Consider the following 20,347-nt stretch of genomic DNA (forward strand, 5'->3'; position numbering starts at 1 on the left):
AATATGTGGCATACCCTGGAGAGTGGTGGCAGCCATAGCTTTTTTGGCAAGCTTTTACCTGGTTCCTAGCGAAATCATTAGCATCAAGCGAAAGAGAGGGATTTTCTATCTCACCGATTGCTGTGCGTAGACTAAGGCTGTGCTGTCTTGCATAAATGGCCAGAAACCACAGTAATAGCAAGCAAGAGAATGAAACACCTACATAGCACACACAGTGGCTCACTTCTGTAATGCTTCAGCTGCTTAGAACTGTCAAAATGAAGCTTGACAGTTATCTCATTAACAAAACTGAGTATCTTGTCATAGGGAAAATGCAATCTCTGTTCTAATTGCAAAGCACTCTAGAAACATAATCTAAAAGTAAGATGATATAAAGCACATTTGATGTTTTACTTGTACATGATGAGTTAAAAGGGAAAGAAACTCTACCTGTTTTATAGCTTGCTGTGCCAAGAATGCCATTTGCAGTGGGTTGGGCTTTATTGCTTGCCTTGGTAGGTTCTGAGTTTGGGGAAATCTCATCTGTTGTGCAGGAAGAGCTGAACCATTAGGCTTGGGGCTATGATTCTGAAAATGAATCAAGCGTGGAGGTGCCTACATGAAAACAATTCTGCAAGTTAACTGATATATATTCAGTGTTCCACAAATTTTTACTAAGTGGACCTTTTAAAGTTCTGAAACCCTTAAAAAATTAGATGCCAGCAAACAGTACCACACCATTTATCTGAATGATCACACAATGATTTTCAATGTTAAAAAAAAAATCTAGCAGATGGGTTTGAATTATTCTGACATAATAAATGCAGATGCATGACAAGAGCCAATGAGAACATTACCAACTTTTAAAGTTACATGGGAGAATCACAAAGTTCTGTGCAAAAACACCTTGGAAAAAACTAATGACAGATTCACCTTTTAATCATTTGACAAAAAAAAACAAAACATGTAACTCAGCACTATACATGGTTGGATAACATATGCTGGGGTTTTTATTTATTTGTAAAAATAGGCTAAGAAGTGCTACTGCACAGGCAAGTTTAAACTGCTGATTCAATTCTCTGTGAAGAAAACGTTCCGTAACCTATTTTAAACAGCCATATGCTATGAAGATATCTGAAGTTATGTATCTAGACTTAATTTCTTTCTCTTTTCTTATCTTTATTTTCTCCTTCACTGCCATGGAAAAAGACTCTCCTCTGGAAACAGTCATAACTTACCTGATGAGTAGCAGGAGGCTGCTGCATGGTTCCTGGCATTCTTGGATTTGGTAAACTTACTGGACCTGCTCTGCGTTGAGCTTGCTGTCTCTGAGCCATGACCTGTTGCTGCATGTGCTGAAGTCGGAGCTGGGCTAAGCTTATCTGAGTTGGGAACTTGGAGAGCTGGTTTGAAGGTAAGCTGCCTGGCGGCTGTGAGTTTGTTTCCATCACAGGGTTCTTGGGCACATGTGGTGGGGTTTCTTTATCTTCAATTACCAAAGAACCTAGTTTAAACCAGATAAATAGAATACCAAAATACTGCAATAAGCAAAAATGTTATTTTTTCCAAATTTAGTTCCTAGCTGTCATCATTCATTAATGTAAAGAATGGATAAACATGAGCTAGAGGGCTCCCATTAATTTTGTTTCCCTGAAAAGAAACGGCTGTATTTTGAAGCAAACTGTCTTATGCTGCAGCCTCCTCTATATGGTAGAGTTCCCTAGAAAAGTGTCCTGGTCTCTCCAGACGAGCAAGAGAGCAAAGGAAAAAGGGGATCTTGATACAAACTGATAAAAATCATATGATAAAAAAAAAATAAAACGTAACTGTATCATAAAACTTAAAGGATCACAATATCTTTCTGGCCTCTAAATTAACATCATGGAATACTCAAATGATACTTTCAGTTGCTGCACACCACCAATTCAAGGATGTGATGGGCACCTCCAGGACATATTTTCTCTCTGCTGACTTAGAAGGAACTATGACTCGACAGGAACTTTTAGAAATTAACGCTGGGTGATAGATTTTATCTTAAGACGCGTATAGTGTGGTTACACAAAATTCTCACTTAAAGTTCAGGATACCTCATCCAAAGAAACATGAATTCCTACTAGAACAGAGTCTGATTTGATTCAAGGGAAGAGCACACTGTACAGTAAAAGAGACACTGTTTAAAACAGAGTTAAGTTGAGAAAGTTATGGTCCAAGATGAGCTAAAAAATTCCAGTGATTTTTGGAAGGCTGCACAATAGCTTTTCAATACAAGTGGGAGATAAACAACTCATACTCCCTTCTCTCCCAGAGATTCAGGGCTGCTTCCCAGGAGAGTTCACTTCATGAGGTGGGTATGCCACATGACAGTTTGACAATCCCTGTTACAGCAAAACTTGAAATCACTCACTGCAGCTTCTCTCCTCCTCTCTCTGTGGATCCTATGCAGTTTAGCCTGGCTCATTTTGGGGCAGATTATCTGAAGAAGGAGGAAAAACTTCTTGCATTTTGTATTCTTTTCTCATCCTAAGAGCTGAGAAGCTGAGTAGCATCAGCTCGGTGCCCCATCTAGACACAGGCACAGAAGGAATCTAGGCTAGTCAACATAATGTAGCACAGAACAGGTAAGAAAGCTAACAATACTATTCCTGTATTGACACTTGGTAATTTTGGTGTTGCATATGTTTTAATTATGATTCTACCACATCAGTTATTAACAAAGAAATTAAACACATCAAAATTGAAAAACCCTACCAACTTATTGCCTAACACCCTTTATTAAGCTCATAACAGGTCCAGTCAATGTTTCCCATAAAGTGAGCAGAGTAAATTGAAAATCAGTACTACTGTTTCCTATACACAGCTGTATGAAATATTCCACTACAGTCATACAGTCAATAGAGCTGTTTAATTTTCTGTCTCTACAAAAGGAATTGCCTTGACAGAGAATGGTATTGACTGTACTACAGTCAATTGTCAATTGACCATACCTTTATTCTGCTCTCTCCAAGTCTAATCACACCTTCAAATGTCTTTCCAGACTTATGACCTGTGGTATAGCTATTTACCCAAAGGTACTATAGATTCCCTTCCATTATTCTAAGAAAATCAACCACGGATTATCATACAATTTATGGAATCAAAACATTTTAGGTGATTTTTTCCCTAAATACATTCTGAAGTTCATAAGAGAGCTATCCTATTAGTGTGCAGATGCTATCACTCTGTCAGCAACATGCTGCCTGACTAGAATTCAAGCCATTCAAGCCAAGTTGCTTCTTTACTCAGACTTAATTTTTAATTCAGGGGTTCTTAAATCTGGTTTATCTACAGAAATTGAACGTGTTTGATCACAAACATAACAGCCTAAAGGTTCTGATTTCTGAAACCAGATAAGTAAAACCATAACACATTTACCTATCACTGTTACAAGAACTCCTGTGGTGATCTATACAGGTGTCATCTCTATGGTAGCACTTTTCAGAATTTAAGGGAACATATTTAAGCATCTCATTGAATAAACAAATTTTCTTAAAAGAGCCAAAAACAAAACACATGAAAAAGGCCCCTCTTGACAAGCATCATTTCAGTTTAGCAGCAGTTCACAATTATTACCACACAGCTTGACAGTTTGTTTCTGGAAACAAGAGATTCACTTTCAGTTCCTTTCCCAAAGAAAAATACAGAGAAGAAACTTGGGAGAATTTCCCTGCTACCATCCAATGTCCCAGGGTGTGGGAAAAGGAGCTTGTTCACCTTAAAGCACTGCTATAACTCTTTCTCTACCTTTGTAGAGAATCACACATTTGCACCTCTCTGTACCTTTGTAGAGGTTACTGTACTTCCTGATAAAAGGCAGAAAAAGATCTCACGGGTATCTCACAAAGCATTCTGCACATGACAGAAGAACAAAATGCCCATCAAGCTACCAACGGAGAAAGAAAGGAAGCATAACAGCAGTCAAAAACCTAAAAAGATCCCTGTTTTAATTCCTGCTCCTAAGCTAATGAATTCCTATGGTTATCTCCATTAAACTCAGGATTTCAGGCAATCACACAAGCTTCCAGGTTCTGGAATTCACCAGTATCATAAAATTCTAGCAACTCGGAGTTGAAAGAAAAAGAAAAATGTAGAGACCAGTTTGGAGACTAGATCAAATCTATTAAGATAACGAAGTACATTTGCAAATCTGTTAAAAACATGCTTTCTTAAGATTCCACCCCACAACTTCACAATCTAAAAAGCCAGACAACTGAAGTTATGAAGAAAGGTGTTCTCTTCCCTGCTATTCTGGTTTTCTTTGGTATATTCTTCCCTTCTCTTCATCTCAGTTCTACAAGGCTTATTGTTCAGCTTGACAGGGGAGCAAACAGGGGTTCTTGGACATTTACGCTGCTGCTATGGATTTCATCTTGGGAAGACAGGATTGAAAGAGATGAAAGGGCTGGAAGATGTAGAATGAGGATGACTTCTGAAATCCTTTCTTAGGATGTGGAGTAGGGTTATAGGTTGTGCTCCTTGTTTTATTGTATTGCCCAGTAAACTGAAAGTTTCTATTTTCACCACCACATGTACCATTCAAACAGCGCAAGACTGTTAATACTTTATCGTAAGTATTCATGAACAATACTTTTCTCCATACAACACAATTTAAATGTCTTCTATAGACAAGGAAACAAACCTAACAAAGTAAATCAAGAACTGAATAGTGCAGAGGCTATTTATCTTCACAAAAATAAAGCTGCTTTCAAAATGGGATCAAGACACCAAAGGGCTAATAAAACTTTACCATACCTAGATTGAAAATATTTTGAGCCCAGAAGCTAGGATCACAGTGAAACTGGATTGTATTGTTAGTTACTGGTGAAGCATCACACCTTGCTCGGAGAAGATACCGTAGTCGATATGTAATCTAGAATGGGAGTAAAACAAGATTATTTTTTCTCTGGTGTCAGAGTCATGTAGCCAAACTGCATAAAAGGCCTTTAACAAAAAACACAAAATAAACAAATAAAACCACCATCACCACAAAAACTCTGTACTCCCCAAAATGAAAAAGCACAAACCAAGAAAACAAAAAAAAACAAACAACTGAACAAGCACCTAGAGAACCAAGGTGAAAAAGAAATTTATCCAAGCTACAAATAAAGGAGGTGTTCTCAACCTTTTTCCCTTATTCCTAAAGTAGTTCTAAAAGCAATCAACTGCAAAAAAAAAAAAATAAATCATTTTTCCCTTGTAGAAATACAAATACTTCCACAAACTTGGTCATTACATTCAATAACTTAAACTACTTGCAAGTGAAATACAGATTCACATAACCATTGTTGTTCTGTTTTCTCCCAAACCTACGCTAGCCCATTCATTTTTCTTTCAAAGAAAAGTATCACATCCTACTGGCAACCAGTATAACGACAAAGATTTTTTCTTTTCCCCATTATAAATTTTAAGTTTTCTTCAGATCCAAACAGCATATTTTATAAGCTTCAGTCACCTTGGTTCCAAAGGACTGGACTATGACCATATTACACAAACAGAATACTCCATCAAATGCTCAGTATTTATCTAGTTCCCAGGAAGAAAGTATTTTCTCACAGCTGTTTCACTAGAAATAGCTAACACGGGCACTAGTTTTAGAATAACAAGCAGCAGGTACAGGAAAAACAACACTTCTATACCTATTTTTCTTGAATAATAGATAATTTCCTGGAAAACTTACCTGCTTAAAATTACAATAGTTATCTTTTACATAGGATTTTGTAAGAGCTTCCAGTTTACAAGTTTTTTCTTTCAGTTTTAGACAGGTCAGTTTTAAATCAAACACAAAAGCATTTAGCAAGACTTCAATATTTTCTATGAACATGGAAAATTTTAAGTAACTACTATTTTGAATATAGATTTCCTAGGATTTCTACGTACGCTACCAGAATCAAGTATACTACACTATAGAAATTCCAGTCCTGTCACTAACACTGCTTGCACACAGTTCTTGTCATAGCTTGTTCCACGTATTCCTCTTACTGTGCACATACACATATATATTGTTGATAAACTCATGAGTAGACTACTTACCCCCTGTAAGTAACAGTAGTAGCTACCAGTGTTTTGTTCATGCAAGGTGACTAGGCTGGCAAACTGTTGTCTTTCAGCAAACCATTTAGTGTGTTATTTCCCTGAAGCCCAGACATTACTTCCTAAGTCCAACTACATTGAAGTCTGCTGAGCATTACCCCCTCCTACTTTCAAGTGGCTGGATACGCTGGAGCAGAAGTCTCACAGGCTCTCTATGCATCACTATTCAGGAACAGATTTTCCAGGGTCCACAGACAGGACAGCTACTCAATTCCCAGATAACACCAACTTTCACCAAAAAAAAACCAGGAGCCTAAAGCTTATCTTTTGAAAAAATATTTCTCATTTGTTGAGGCCTTATGGGCTCAAAGCTCTTTTTCTTCAAATGCATGTTTATAAACTTAAGATGCCTGCAACATCTTGTTTTCTCACTCACATAGCAGAAGTCTTTGTAGCAACACTAAGCAGCTATAAACAATATGACTCAGACTGATGTCATTTTTCTCTATTCAATTAAAAAAAATATGGCTGAGGCAGTACAAGGCAGGCAAAATGAATTTAACTACTTGAAGTTGATAAAACCAAGTAATATTCTGCTATCTGCTATAGCCTGCAGCATTTTAATGAGTATCAAAACGTAATTCTAAATTATTAGAAACATTCTGTATTTATGTTTAAGAGAAAACTGACATCTGTACACAAATACACCTATTGGTAGAGAGTCATTAGAAAGTCTAATTCCCTAGCATTACTGACAAGTGTGTGTGTGTGTGCACGCGCATGTGAGAGAGACTAACAACAGTCACAGTATCACAGTATCAAAGTATGCTAGAGATTGGAAGGGACCTCGAAAGATCATCTAGTCCAATCCCCCTGCCGGAGCAGGAACACCTAGATAATGTTACACAGGAACGTGTCCAGGCGGGTTTTGAATGTCTCCAGGGAAGGAGACTCCACAACCTCCCTGGGCAGCCTGTTCCAGTGTTCCTGGGCAGTGTTCCCGGGCACCCTGTTCCAGTCTCTAAGTAAATGGAGAGACCTATCGTTCTAACCTTACCAAGCGTTTGCTGTACAGTAGTGCTGTGCTGCTCCCACTGGAGACTGCCCATTTGGAAAAATTCATGACATGTTCCAGCTGTTTAGAGAGACCTGCCACTTCCTGCTGCTGCTGCAGAAGTTTCGTTCGATGCTCTTTTGCCAGGGTCTAAAAATGGAAATGCAGTTCCAAGTCAACAGGTTCAATTTACAGTTAACAGGCATTAGTTTTCATATTTGTAATTCACAATGATTGCTTAGCTCTCCTGAAGAGCACTCCTGCCCCCAGCTGCAGCTATCAAACAGAAAAGTCAGTATACATTTATTCAACATATCAGGGCTTCCTGTACACATTCTGATATTCTCTTATGATACATTTTCACATACATACATGCCTCCCTATGATACATTTTCACATACATACATGCCTCCCTTTGATACATTTTCACATACATACATGCCTCCCCGTGCGCACACACTCTTTTGAAAACAAATAGCTGGAGGTAGTATTTTTCCAGGTATTCATTCTAGACAATTCTCTACTTTGGTTTGTCACTGGATTGATGAATTTATGGAAAATTCTGATGGAAATACTTTTCATGCATGACATGACTTGTAAAAGCATGGAGAAAGAAACTGGGCTCAAAGGCAGCCCTGATTCACAAAGCAGGGAACACATAATAGTTACAAACAAAACAACCACCACCCCCTAAACACAAACATTCCTTTCCTCCCTCATCAAAATCCCACTTCGTCATATAGCTTTTGTGGGACATCTCTGTACTTTGGAACTGTGACAGGACATGCACAGGTGTCTGATACTAGACACCAATTTTATTTTAGAATCATCTAGATTGGACTTTTTAATGTGAATCTACAAATAAAAAAGAAATATGAAGACTGATTTTTTTCTTATGATAGAAATTAAATTACCTCCAACTGATGCAGCAAAGCTTTTCCCTTTTTATTTATTTCCACCATCAGTGTAAATATGGCAACTTTAATATCTTGCTCCACCTGCTTTTGATTCTGATTCACTTCAAGAATTCTGTAAGTAGACAGCATAGAAAACAAATCCACCTCTAATCTGTTGCTGAGATTACAATATTTCTTGGTCATATGCACCAATTAATACATATACCATCAGATACTTATGGTCAGGAAAATTACTGGGAGAAATAGAAAGAACAAGTAACAGTAAGCTATGATAAAATTAACTGGTGGCAAATTCTGCCATAAGTCTGTAAAATTACTGACATGTGCCACTGATAAAAAAATAAATGCTTACTGGAATTAAAATTCTTGATTTTTAATGGTCCAGTACATATCTTGAATAGCCATAGCAATCAAAACTGTTTAAGTCTAATTTCTATCTAAGGTAGAATGATACTCCACAAACAAAACAAAAAAAAAAAATGCCCAATAAACAGATTTTCCAATTTAGCTATTTCAACAACAGTGGTCAAACTTGTAACAGCAAATCATCACCTTACACAGTGAAAACCACTACTGCTAATATACAAGGCAGAATAACTACTCAGATGCAGCAAAACAGAAGGATGTCTGCTGGTTTTTTCCACCTCCACCATACTCAAAGACAGGCAAAGAGAGAGGAAGAGTTCAGGTTGCACTCAACATCCCGTACAGAGTTGAGTCTTCTGGGTACTGCCTTTGAATTAGGCTGAAGGAGCAGTTACAAAGGCCTACTGCAGCACGCATTTTACAGATTTATTTTTCTCCTAGGTTTGTAATACCCAGTGAATAAAGCCCCAAGCATAGAAGTATTACATAAATTTTCAAAATGTGTCACAAGCATTATGAAAACATGAGTCACAGCCTTTCGCTTTCTAAGAGGGATCTACGCAGAGAAACTAAGAGTGCTGATGGTGGGGAAAGAATGCAAGATGCCTTCCACAGGCTTTATTGCCTCAGTTCTGTTGCACCCAAGCTATTTGCTGCCTATGAAGTCTTCTGGCTAAACAGAAAAGTTACCTAACACAGCCAAGCCCATTAAACAGGCCACAGTTACTACAGTAAACTGGAGAGTTTAGTATTTCTCTTTCTGGAAGGATAAAAGGAGAGAGGTACAAAACGCACTTACCTAAACATTTCAAGAAATTACAGTGTACATAAAGTTGTCCCCTGTGGCAGTTTTAACATCAAAACCTGACACTTACCTGTTTTGGATCTGCTTCCCTGTATATTTTATGTACTTAGTTTTTTCCATCAATTTGGTGATTAGTGTCTCAATGATCACTTTCTGGTTCTGAAAAGCTTCCTCTATAAACTGGTACCTGTAGTAAAAAACAGTGAGTATTTACACATGCAAAATGCACAGTTATACTTGCTAAAAAGCAGGCTGCCTTACAAAAAACTTCTTTAATTCAAGAAAGACGTTGCTCAAGTCCAAAAATTTAACTGTCATCATGGAAGTACGTCAGCAAACGCTGATTTTATTTATATTTGAATTTATAGTATATTTTCTGTATTTTTTGAGAAATTTATTATTTTCATAAATATGAGGGGATACTGCAAGACAATAGCCCAATTTTAGCAAAGTAAAAATTAATGTTGTGCTGTAGTCACCACTTTGAAAATGAAAGTGCATGTAAGCTATTACTTCATGCAAGATAAGGTTGTAGAAACAGAATCGAGATTGCTGAGTCTGTAGAAGTCAGCAACATTTTAAATCATGGAACTGGAATCATCAAAAATTTGAGGGGAAAAAAAAAAAGAGGTGGTACATTCTGAAAGAGATATAAATTCTAAGAAAAAGAAAATTGAAGAGGAAGACTGCAGTTATGCAGGAGCAAGGCCAACACTTCAGCCAACTGATGTTCACCTTGTTGGGTGAGCAAGTTCTTTGGGGGTTGCGTCAGGAATAACAAGCACATTAATATTTAACCTAAGATTACATCTGTCCCAGACAGGTACTGTATGTGTTAGCCAGCAAGATTATTGTCTTGTACTAAGAAGTTGTATATAATCCTGCTTTTCAGCTTCTATGGCCAGTAAGAGATAACCAAAAACCAGCAACCCAGAGGCCTGAGTGCTATAGTGTTTTCAAAGTACAGTACAGCCAAACTTTAGGTCAACTTTTCCATTTAAAGGGCTCTTTACAGGAAAAAAAAACGCCCATTTGTTCCATTCTGAAATTCTTCGGTAATGTTCCATTATATAATCACCTTGTTCAAAGACAAATTAAATTGCACATAAGTGTACAGTTGCATAACACAGCCCCTGCACTTTAAGACTCTGAAGAGCTGCATACCAACAAATTCTATCCAAATAACTTGACAGTAAAGAAAGGTGTAGCACTTAAGTCACCAGATTAATAATGGGAAGAATCAGGCTTTATTCCAAACTCACACACTCAGCCGCCACACTCTCGGATACAAACTCCCTTTATTTGTGGGCTTCGTTTCTAAGCCAAAGATTTTATTTTGCACTTTTTCCACCTGACTCTACTCCATACAGTTACAATCAACTTCAGGCTATCTTCCTGTAAGTGAGTTGCATAAAACATGTACTTTGTTTCAATACCTGTGCTCTTTGTGTTCTAGTAACTGACAGTCTCGGCAGGTCAGCTTGTCACAGGTTTCACAATACAACTTCAACTGCTCCTTTTTGTGGTAAGGGCAAAACACAGGTCGCTGACTGGTCACACCAACTGCTTCTGTTGAATAAAGGAAGATGTCAGTCCAGTCTTCTGCAATTATTAAAGATTTGCATTCTCCTGTTTTTCCTTACCACATTCCTCAACTAGACCCTACAAGCGTGTATCAGGCCACCTAATCAAGAATGTAACAGCTGTAAGCTCAAACTGCAATGTCTCACTCTTGATCAAGCATGCAGCTAACACCCTCTCTCATGGAGAATGCCTAGCACCAATTTTACCATACCTTATTGTGGCCCCACAAAACTATTTACAGAAGGAGTAGCCAGTATTGTTGCAAAAGACATTGCACAACCAAGCAAGTTCTTTTTTCTTAAATGGGAATTAGGAGATTGCTGATTTAAGTCATTACTGTGTTCCTTCTCAGTCAAATGGCTGAAAAGGGGTCTGAGGATATCAAGACATAGGCATTCAGAAGTGTACAATATACAGAACATAACAATCAGAAGTTACCAGAAGCACCCCTTCAGGACTCCATTCTAGATGGATGAGAGGTCCTACTTCAGTTTACAGTGGGCAAATACCAAAGAGCATAGGAAACACCACCAGATGATAGATATGAAATCTGTTCTTTAGAACAGCTGAACCAACAAAACTCAATTTGTTACGAGTTAGATTGGACACTGAATTCATAAGGATTATATGGCCTCTGATGAAAACTGGCTTCACACTGCACTTGTCCTTCACTGCACATCAATAAGGTTTCTTTTCACACCCATTTGTTCACTTATTTTCATGAAATATGGAAGAAGTTATTTTCAGACCTGTATCCTTCAATCAAAGTCCAATTAATTCAAAATTCTTGGAAACTGACCAGCAGACTCAGAGGAGGCCTGCATGCACAGACAGCATTCCTACCACCAAGTCACACTGAATGTGACCAGCCAAACACTTTTACCTACTGCTTTTGTCCTCTCCTGAAAGTACACACAGTACTCACTTTTGATTAACCACATCTGAACGTGGGATACGGAATACAGTATATACATTCAAAAGTATCATATTGGGAGCTTCCCTTTGAACAATAAAGATTACAGAAGTAAAAGCCCATGTTGCATATAAAATTCACACCACTAGATATAATGGAATGAAAATAAGTATGTGTTACAATACATATGTTTATAATAATTTATAACAATATATAGTCATTTATAAAAATTTTATAAATTTACAAGATAAATCATGCAAGTCCAATGGACTCACTAGCAGGAGTAGAATGACAGCATCCTATTATGTTTATAATTGCCTGCAATGTCACTAAAAAACAAGACATAAGAGGCATAAACTGAAACAGAACAGGTTCTCAAGGAATAAAAGTACAATATTTTTAACCACAAGAACAGTCAAGATTTCTCAGAGGCTATACTTCACACGATGTCCACCCTTGTTGGTACTCAAGGCCCAAATGGATAAAGCCCTGAGCAACTTAATCTGATCTCACAGCTGACTGCTTTAAGCAGGCTGGACTAGAAGTGTAGACAAAAATTTGCAATCACTGTAGCTGAATGATAAAAAAACAAAATATATGTGTATTTACTGGTTTAAAACACTTTGCATAAAAATATGAAATATCGATTTCTAGAGTTTCTTGCCACTATGTAATGTATCTGACAGAAAAGCAGCTGCCATGTGCTCAGGCATGACAAAGATTCCCTTTTCAATAGCTATGTTATAATGCAGCCAATACTTAAAATAGTTTTCCTCTTTGTTAGGTGGACCATTTAAGAGATCCACTTCAATAGAGAGCTGGCAAAGGAACACCAGAATTTGTCCAGATGCTCGCAGCCTTCAGCAATGTAATTGAAATAAGCGTAAGGCAGGAGACTGCTAAAACATATCCATTCCCAACCAGAAAAATAACATAATTCCATCAATCCATATACGCCAAAGGGTTACATCATAATTAATCTGTCTTTTTATATTTACTAGGATTAAGGAATTTATTTTTTTTTAATCACTTTAAAAAGAAATGTGGTGGCCTAACAACACAGTTTTCCAATGCTGACACATATTCTTTATGAAATTATATATCAAGTATGTTACCTGGAGATACTTCCTCTTTCTGTCTCACAGTATGATCCTTTGTAAACTTAACCCTCTGGTGAGCTCTGATGCAGGTCTTGCACAGCCATTCTACACATTCCACACAAAACCCATTAGCTTCTGCATTGTCGTCACAGCTTGTGCAGACCTGACATGAGAAAGGAGAGCTGGCTGTTAAAATAAATATGGAATATACATACAAGCTGTTGTTCATGTATCAGTGCACTTCTACAGTTTTCTGAAAACAGTGAAATGAGAATGGAAAACTGCCTGAGGTACAGGAACACTATAAATAACCGCATAAAAGTAACTGAATGTGACTTTTCAAAGATAGTGGTCATTTTGTCAGCGTTACTCTAAAACCTTTACTTTCTGCCCAACACTGCACGCTTAAGTCATATAATGTTTCCTATATATACAATACACTTTTGTGAAATATTTACTCCAGACAGAGCACGATCAACACTGTTCCAAGTTTTTAGAAGCCTCCCTCAGTTTACACAGAAGCTTTAATTTTGGTTTCTGTTCACCCTGTTAAGAGTTTCAGGAAGTACACACAGTACTGAACAGAAGGATACTTCTCAGGAATCTCTGCATCACCGCTTAGAGAGAGCATTCCAGTTAAGCTTATCAGTAAAGCTACCCCAGAACAGATTTGCAACCAATGCATAATAATTTTCAAACTACTGCCTGTTAATTCCTGGGCCTCTCTGGACTATACCCAAGAGATCTAGGAAAAAAAACATAAAAAGGAAAATAAACCTGAAAGCAGACCAAAACCTCTCTGCACAAAGTCAATACACACAAGAACAAAATCCTATGGATCCACAGTTTGAACAACAGGTTGAAAAGTATGAATGAAGGACACCACCACAACATATGTCCGTAACTTATTTCATTTTTAACTCCTCCTTTAAAATGCCTCTGTAGTCATGCCTTCAAGGGTTTTTTGGTGGTAAACCCAGTGAACATGCTTATGCAGATACTTGCTCAGGTAATTACCATCCATTTCTATCAACATCTAGCACTGCTGCAAATGAAAGCCTCAAGATACCTGAAGATGTCTATACCCTACAGATCAGAGTGATGGAATTCTGCATGCAGGAACAACAAGGTGAAAATTTTATATTTTAGTCTAGTTTTCAGTTTGATTTAAATAAAAAAAAAATAAAAACATAGCCAAAAAAAAAAAAGCGCCAACTCCTGCACCCACACGAGATAAATGTAGGTTAAGTTAAAGAGGAAGCAAGTATTTACATCCTATGCAAATATACATGTAGAGCTATGTCCCAGTTTCCCCTTCAAGAAAAAGAGGAAAATTAGCACAGAACTTGCCTTAGGCCACACAGCAAGTTACTGACAGAACTGGAATTTGAATATAGGCGTTCCAGATTCCCAGTGCTGTGCTTATTCTTCTGGATCATGTTGCCTCTCAAAGCAAGTATCTTCTGAGAAAGGAAGTGAAAACACAAGGGTTGTTGACCCCTCTCTTGTTGTCACTTGGAGTTTGAAGCAGTTCCTTTTCATTAAAGGTGACCTGCAAAGGAGAAAAAATTGGGCTTGTGCCCCTTTTTCTGTTTCTCTACAAAAAGGAGGCCTGAAAGTTTTATTTTTAAAAATCTATTTTTTTAATCTTCTATTTGTTTTTCCTTTTTTTCACCCTGTTCTCTTAACAATAAAATTCTAATCCTATCCAGCCTAGGCGACTAGGGAGAAATACAAAATTCAAGATGTCATTTAAAAGTCAAGAAAATGAAAGTATAGCAATTGAGAAGTTAATTGTAATAAGAAAACTGAAAATTTTACTTGCTCTTTTTGTTTCAATGATATTTTGGAGGGAAAAAAAAAAACAAACCACAACAACCTGTACTTAATGACTCAGCACAGCTTCTTGAAGAAAAACAAAAGAAAAGTCCAATTTAAAACAAGCAGGTACACTGAAGCATTACTGCAATGGTACATTTTCTCTGGCAGGAAATCCTATGAAAGAAATCCCCTCCCTTCTCCTTCACCAGTCATCTTCTCCCCAGGTGCACCAACGCAACCCTCTGCAAGACTGTGGTGTGCAACCGGACTGATTACACCACTGTAGCCCAAGGTTGGGTTACATCACCACTGCAGTGAACTACTGCAAGACAAGTGAAATTGGCCTTGTTGACAGAGAGGTTTGATTGTGCTATGCCCTCAGATAACCAGAGGTAGTTTTGCAAGCTACAGTGGAGAGTGAGGGATTGGGTATTTGTTTTTCCAGTGTAAAAAAAACCCAACAGTGAAAACAAAATAAAGAAAAACACAAATAAAACACAAACAACAAAAAAAAAACCCAAAACAAACTAACAGAACAAAAAAAGTACTTCAGGCATTCTCTAAACCAAAAAAAGCAAAACAAAGACAAAACAAAAACCAGGGGTGGGGAGAAGAAAGAGGCAGGAGCCCAATTACAAATAATAGTAAAAAAAAAAAAAACAACAAACAAACCAAAACCCAGATCAGCCTTTCCAGGTCACCTTTAGCAAACTTGGGCAAGTAAACTTGCTACATGCCAGGGCATTTAAGTAAGTTCAAAAGATTTTTGAAGTTAGTCATTCCTCCTAGATTCCAAGACCTTCATCTATTTTCTTTTTTTTTATATGCTTCAGGGGCTTTTTTCAACTGGTTTGACCTGCTATAGTTAGAATGAAGGCTGTCATTCAGTAACCAATAATCAGGCAGTGCCAAATGAACTGCAATTCTTCCTTTGTAGTCTCAAATATATATATATACTCCAGCTTTATACATCAAGTGGAAAAGAGTCATTTCTACAATTTTTCACCGACATCGTAACTCATGCTGTCAAAATAGCTATGCCTTCTAGGTAGAAACTAGATTCCCTTCTACTCCTTATTTGAAATACCCATTTCCAGATATACCTTGGATTTTGCTAGAGAACTCTTAGTTATTAGAATAAGTCATATAGCCAAAGTACATGAAGTACAATTACTACAAGTATTTGCTGTGGTCTTACAAAACACAAAACTTATTTCATTCTTATTTTTGTGACTCATACAAGCAATGCTTCAGTGATTTCAAAGAAAACTCTCCCTAGTTAACCTGTAAGCCTTTATTCTGGATGAACAGATATTTATTTTTAATTGAGTTTCCCTTGTAATTACATTTAATTCAGTTACTAGTTCTAGTATTTATAACCCCGGGAAGTATTCATTCAGCCTTCATTCAAATGTAACGAAAGCTGAAATTACTCAGCATGTTGCAGGTAAGTACCATTTTTTCTGTTGTAAAAGCTTATATATTTACTTAAAAACAGAATTACATGCAAGGAGTTGAGATAAAACTGTCTTTTCAACTACTATAGTAACTAACCACTCTTTCAAATAAATATACTTTGAGTATTAAAGAGATTAAATGAGCAAGCAAAGGTTTCTGAGTTTCAAAGGAAGAGAGCAAAGTAGTCCAGTGGAATATTCCGTGAACTAACATTCCAAGCTTCATCAGTGTAAATTAGACTCAATTGTTTCCTTCATTGGATACTGCCCTGGTTTTGGCTAGGATAGTTAATTTTCTTCCTAATAGCTGGTACAGTTCTAAGTTCTGGCTTTAGTCTGAGAACAACACTGATAACACATCGATGCTAAGTAATGCTTAAACTCTGATCAAGGACTTTTCAGTCTCTCATGCTCTACCAGTTAGTAGGGGCACAAGAAGCCAGGAGGAAGCAGAGAGAGGACACCTGACCCAAACTAGCCAAACGGGCTACAGCACATCATGCCCAGTATATAAACTAGGAGGAGTTACCTGGAAGGGAGATCATTCTCAAGGATGGAATGGGCATCTGTCAGTAGGGGGTGAGGAATTGTACTGTGCATCACTTGTGTTTATTGGGTTTTATTCCTCTTTCATTCTCTCCTTTTCATTATCATTTCCATTATTAAACTATTCTTATCTCAACCCATGAATTTTACCTTTTTCTGATTCTCCTCCCCATCCCACCAAGGGAAGATGGGAATGAGTGAGCAGCTGTGTGGTCCTTAGATGCCAGCTGGGGTTAAACTACAGTAGATCCAAAAAACATTGATGCTAATAGTTATGTAATTACCTCACGGCGCATACACAATTACCAAAGATAGCACCTGGGACAGCCACCCCATATGTAACTCTAATAGGAACCACATGCTGATGTCTCAAAAATGCATGAATCCTGATCAACATATTGTCCTTTCCCCTATACCTAATCATCAGCTGCTTCTCTTTGAAGCACAACAAAACCTTATCATGACTTGAGTATATTACTCACTGCCAGTGGGCATGGCTACAGCTTTGATAAGCTATTTAGCATACCAGTTCTTTGGAAGAATACATGGTGGAAGAATACATGGATGACACCATACAAAACCAGGTAAATTTTTTGTTCTAAATTGTCCTCATTAATTACCCTATTATGCCAGTCAGACTTGCTGTCTTACTATCCAGATCTAGAAAGAGATCGGGACTTGTACCTTGTTCTGTTAGTACATTCCCAGTATCCCACAAGTCCAACTGTTCCTCATTCCAACTACAACATTTCAAACTCTCAGGTCAGTAACTGGTAAAGATACAGAAAGTGTTCTTACTATCAAAAATAATTTTACATATGATCTCTTTTGGACACAGAAGCTGTAAGAATTAGGACCTAAACTAAAACACATTATATGCTGCAGCAACATCAGTTATCACTATGATCTTCTGCATCAATCTCACACTTCGAATTTTTACTTTCATGGCTTTCCACATGCATTAAACAATTTTCTTCTGTTAAGTTCCTAGATTTCCTTCACTTGTCCACCCTTTAGTCTTACTCAAATTTAGAATTTGCTTCAGTAACATCTCCTGGGCTTGAAAATCCTTTGCATTCAATTTCATGAATCAAGTCTAATTAATTTATTTTTTAACTTCTCTCCAGCATTCAATACTTTTGCTGAGACTTTTAGTAAATCATAAAGTGAAAAAAATATAAAGGATCTGCTCTTCCCAAGTATTTCAGTTCCAGCTGCCTACAACCTACAGTGATTCTTTGAGAAAGATCACAAATGCATTTCCCGTTAGTCTCTCTTCTTCTGGAAAGCTTACTATGCTAATAGCCAGCACAAAATCCTTAATGTTCTCTAATGTTAGCCAGGAAATTCCTTGCAGAACACATACTAGGGAGTTTTACACTTTCTTTATGCTTACTTCTTTTGCCACTGAAGTTTGCAGCAGTAATTGCTAGAAAGCATAGCTATGTAAGCAGAGTACTAAACTGCCAAAATCAGGCTCAGATAAGATAAACATGATTTTAGACAGATGGATAACACGTTCATGGGTTCTAGCTATTATTCTTATCCCACAGTGCCAGGCTCCATGATATTTTATGATATTTTAGCATTAGTACCCTTTTAGAACTGAAACAACTGATCAGTGAATTTGAAAGTGGGGTGGGTTTTTTTCTGCTGTCTTGAATTGAAATAAAACAGTCTTTCCTGACAACACACATACACAGGCTACTCATAGATATGGACCAGTGGTTCTAAGCCACCATGTCACTTGCAGAAAACCTATAGCTTACCTCCAATTCCAATTTCTTCAGCATCCCGCTAAAGCTACTAAACTATCAAAGCCAAACTAACCAGTAGAAAAGTCTATAAAATGTCTATCTCAGTAGAAAATGTCTATAAAATAGCCAAAGAATTTGGATGATCCGTCATCCAGTACTCCCTGCAAGTCTCAGTATCTTTTCCACTTCAATTCCTCTGATCTGTTCCCCACCTTCCTACTCGCAATTTTTTCTCATTTCCCTTTGCTCCTTCCAAGACAAAACAAGACAGGCCAATTAGAAGGATGCTCCTGCCTTAAACCTCCTAACAGTACCGTTGAACAAGACACTGATCTATTTAAGTATTATTAACTTCACTATTCCACACAGGGAGCTTTATAGAATGGTGCAGCTTTTTTTTTTCTCCTTTTGTTCCAACGTGAAAGTCCAAAAAAACTTCATTACCAGACCAAAATAAATCTACTCAAACAAAACAGAACTACGTATCATTCAATTCCAGGAGGTAAGGCACACACTTACTTGGCAGGTATCTCACAAATCATCTAGCTCCATTTAAAACAAACAAACCAAACCAAACCCCAAACCAAAAAAAGGTCAGCAAGTGTGCTCGTCTGCCTTCAACTGCTGCAGAAAGTATGCAGAGTTCAGCCAGGGAATTTAGCTGAAGAACAGACATGCTTTCTGAATGGCAAGCCTGCTGGTTTTTGTTAGGGAGAGAGAGAAACAAACATGGAAGGGTAAATAGAAGTCTGAGGAGGGAACATCAGGAAACACAAACGCTTTGAAGAACCTCCCTGACGTTTGCTTACACAATGGATGATTCCACAACAGCTGCTGAAATATGTGGAATTTCTCTGTATTTGCCTCCAGCAGATCAAGATCCAAAAGGTAAACAAAAAAGACATCTCCCTCAATTCCAAGGAAGCGCCTGACTTACCCTGACATCACTGACTGAGTTTGGCACATACACCAACTTTTGACACGCTATGACCCACTGGAGTCCATCCAGTTGTACATGATTATGATCAATATATATTATTATGATCAAGAATATAAAGAACCCTTCTTGAATTTTCAGTTGCTTATCCAAGTCTCAAAGGCATCAACTGCCCACGTAACTTTCACTGAAAGTAGGAAAAAAAAACCCCAAACAAACCACCTCACAACCCAACTTTGTGACTAAACACAGGAAAAATAATTGTACTTCCATCATCATTCCCCAGAGAAACATCTTAGAGGACTTGTTACATAACTGAGCAGAGGTTATGGCACAGGCCCAAAAAACAGTTCAGGACTGCTGCTGCATAACAAAGTTATTTTTTATCTTTTTTTTTTTCTTCCTGATTTTAAAGTCTCTAAAAAAGTTCTGATCAAATTTTCAATGCAAGATGGACTATTAATTTTCTCAGCCTTAATGTTAGAGTATTGAGAGAACTTGTGTAAATCTCACAACCACCTCCAAAACTCAGATGTTTTCCTGAAAAATCCAGGAGGAAAAACAAACAAAACCAAAACAAACAAACCAAACCCCAAATAAAACAAGGAAAAAAACCCACAACAAACCAAAACACACACAAATGCAAAAAGCTGTCCTACATTAAGAGAACACTGCTTGTACTCCTGGCAACTCCCAAATAAGATTCAATTTCTGGTAGGGTCTATCATTTCTCACAAATCCAGCTGCAAAGCTCCTTATAAGCTGAATGCAAGTTAATGATTTTCAGACGTAAGTTAATTCCTCTTCCTCAGAGATTATGACAAAATTTATGCCCTTAATCATCAGTGAGCTTGTATCACAAACCTGACTAGGTGCTGTCACCTGTTCCTGAGTGACATACTCATTTATAGATGTAAGAACAAATTCCAGTTAAGCTTTGAGAGAAGCAGAGTACATAATAGATGACTTGTAAGAAGCTGCCCCCAAGACAAATGGATCTGGAGCCAGTGGTACAGGTCGCAAGCAGAAAACTAAAAAGAGGCAT

The 20,347-nt window shown here is 37.5% G+C and overlaps 1 protein-coding gene across 2 annotated transcripts in view; it reads right to left on the bottom strand.

Moving 5' to 3' along the window:
- Positions 1-20,347, bottom strand: part of TRIM24 (tripartite motif containing 24) — a 69,419-nt gene that overhangs the window by 15,311 nt on the left and 33,761 nt on the right. For both annotated transcript variants that reach the window (XM_062616400.1, XM_062616401.1), the window contains exons 3-10: positions 12,800-12,947; positions 10,624-10,756; positions 9,258-9,374; positions 8,014-8,128; positions 7,103-7,249; positions 4,768-4,885; positions 1,218-1,483; positions 430-594 (exon numbers count right to left, since the gene is read on the bottom strand). In XM_062616400.1, the coding sequence (XP_062472384.1) occupies positions 430-594; positions 1,218-1,483; positions 4,768-4,885; positions 7,103-7,249; positions 8,014-8,128; positions 9,258-9,374; positions 10,624-10,756; positions 12,800-12,947 (1,209 nt within the window). The remainder of the gene's footprint in view (positions 1-429; positions 595-1,217; positions 1,484-4,767; positions 4,886-7,102; positions 7,250-8,013; positions 8,129-9,257; positions 9,375-10,623; positions 10,757-12,799; positions 12,948-20,347) is intronic.

This window comes from Pezoporus occidentalis, unplaced genomic scaffold (genome assembly GCF_034315485.1).
Source record: "Pezoporus occidentalis ecotype Australia unplaced genomic scaffold, CSIRO_AGI_Poc_V1 ctg19, whole genome shotgun sequence".
Taxonomy (NCBI): Eukaryota; Metazoa; Chordata; class Aves; order Psittaciformes; family Psittacidae; genus Pezoporus; species Pezoporus occidentalis.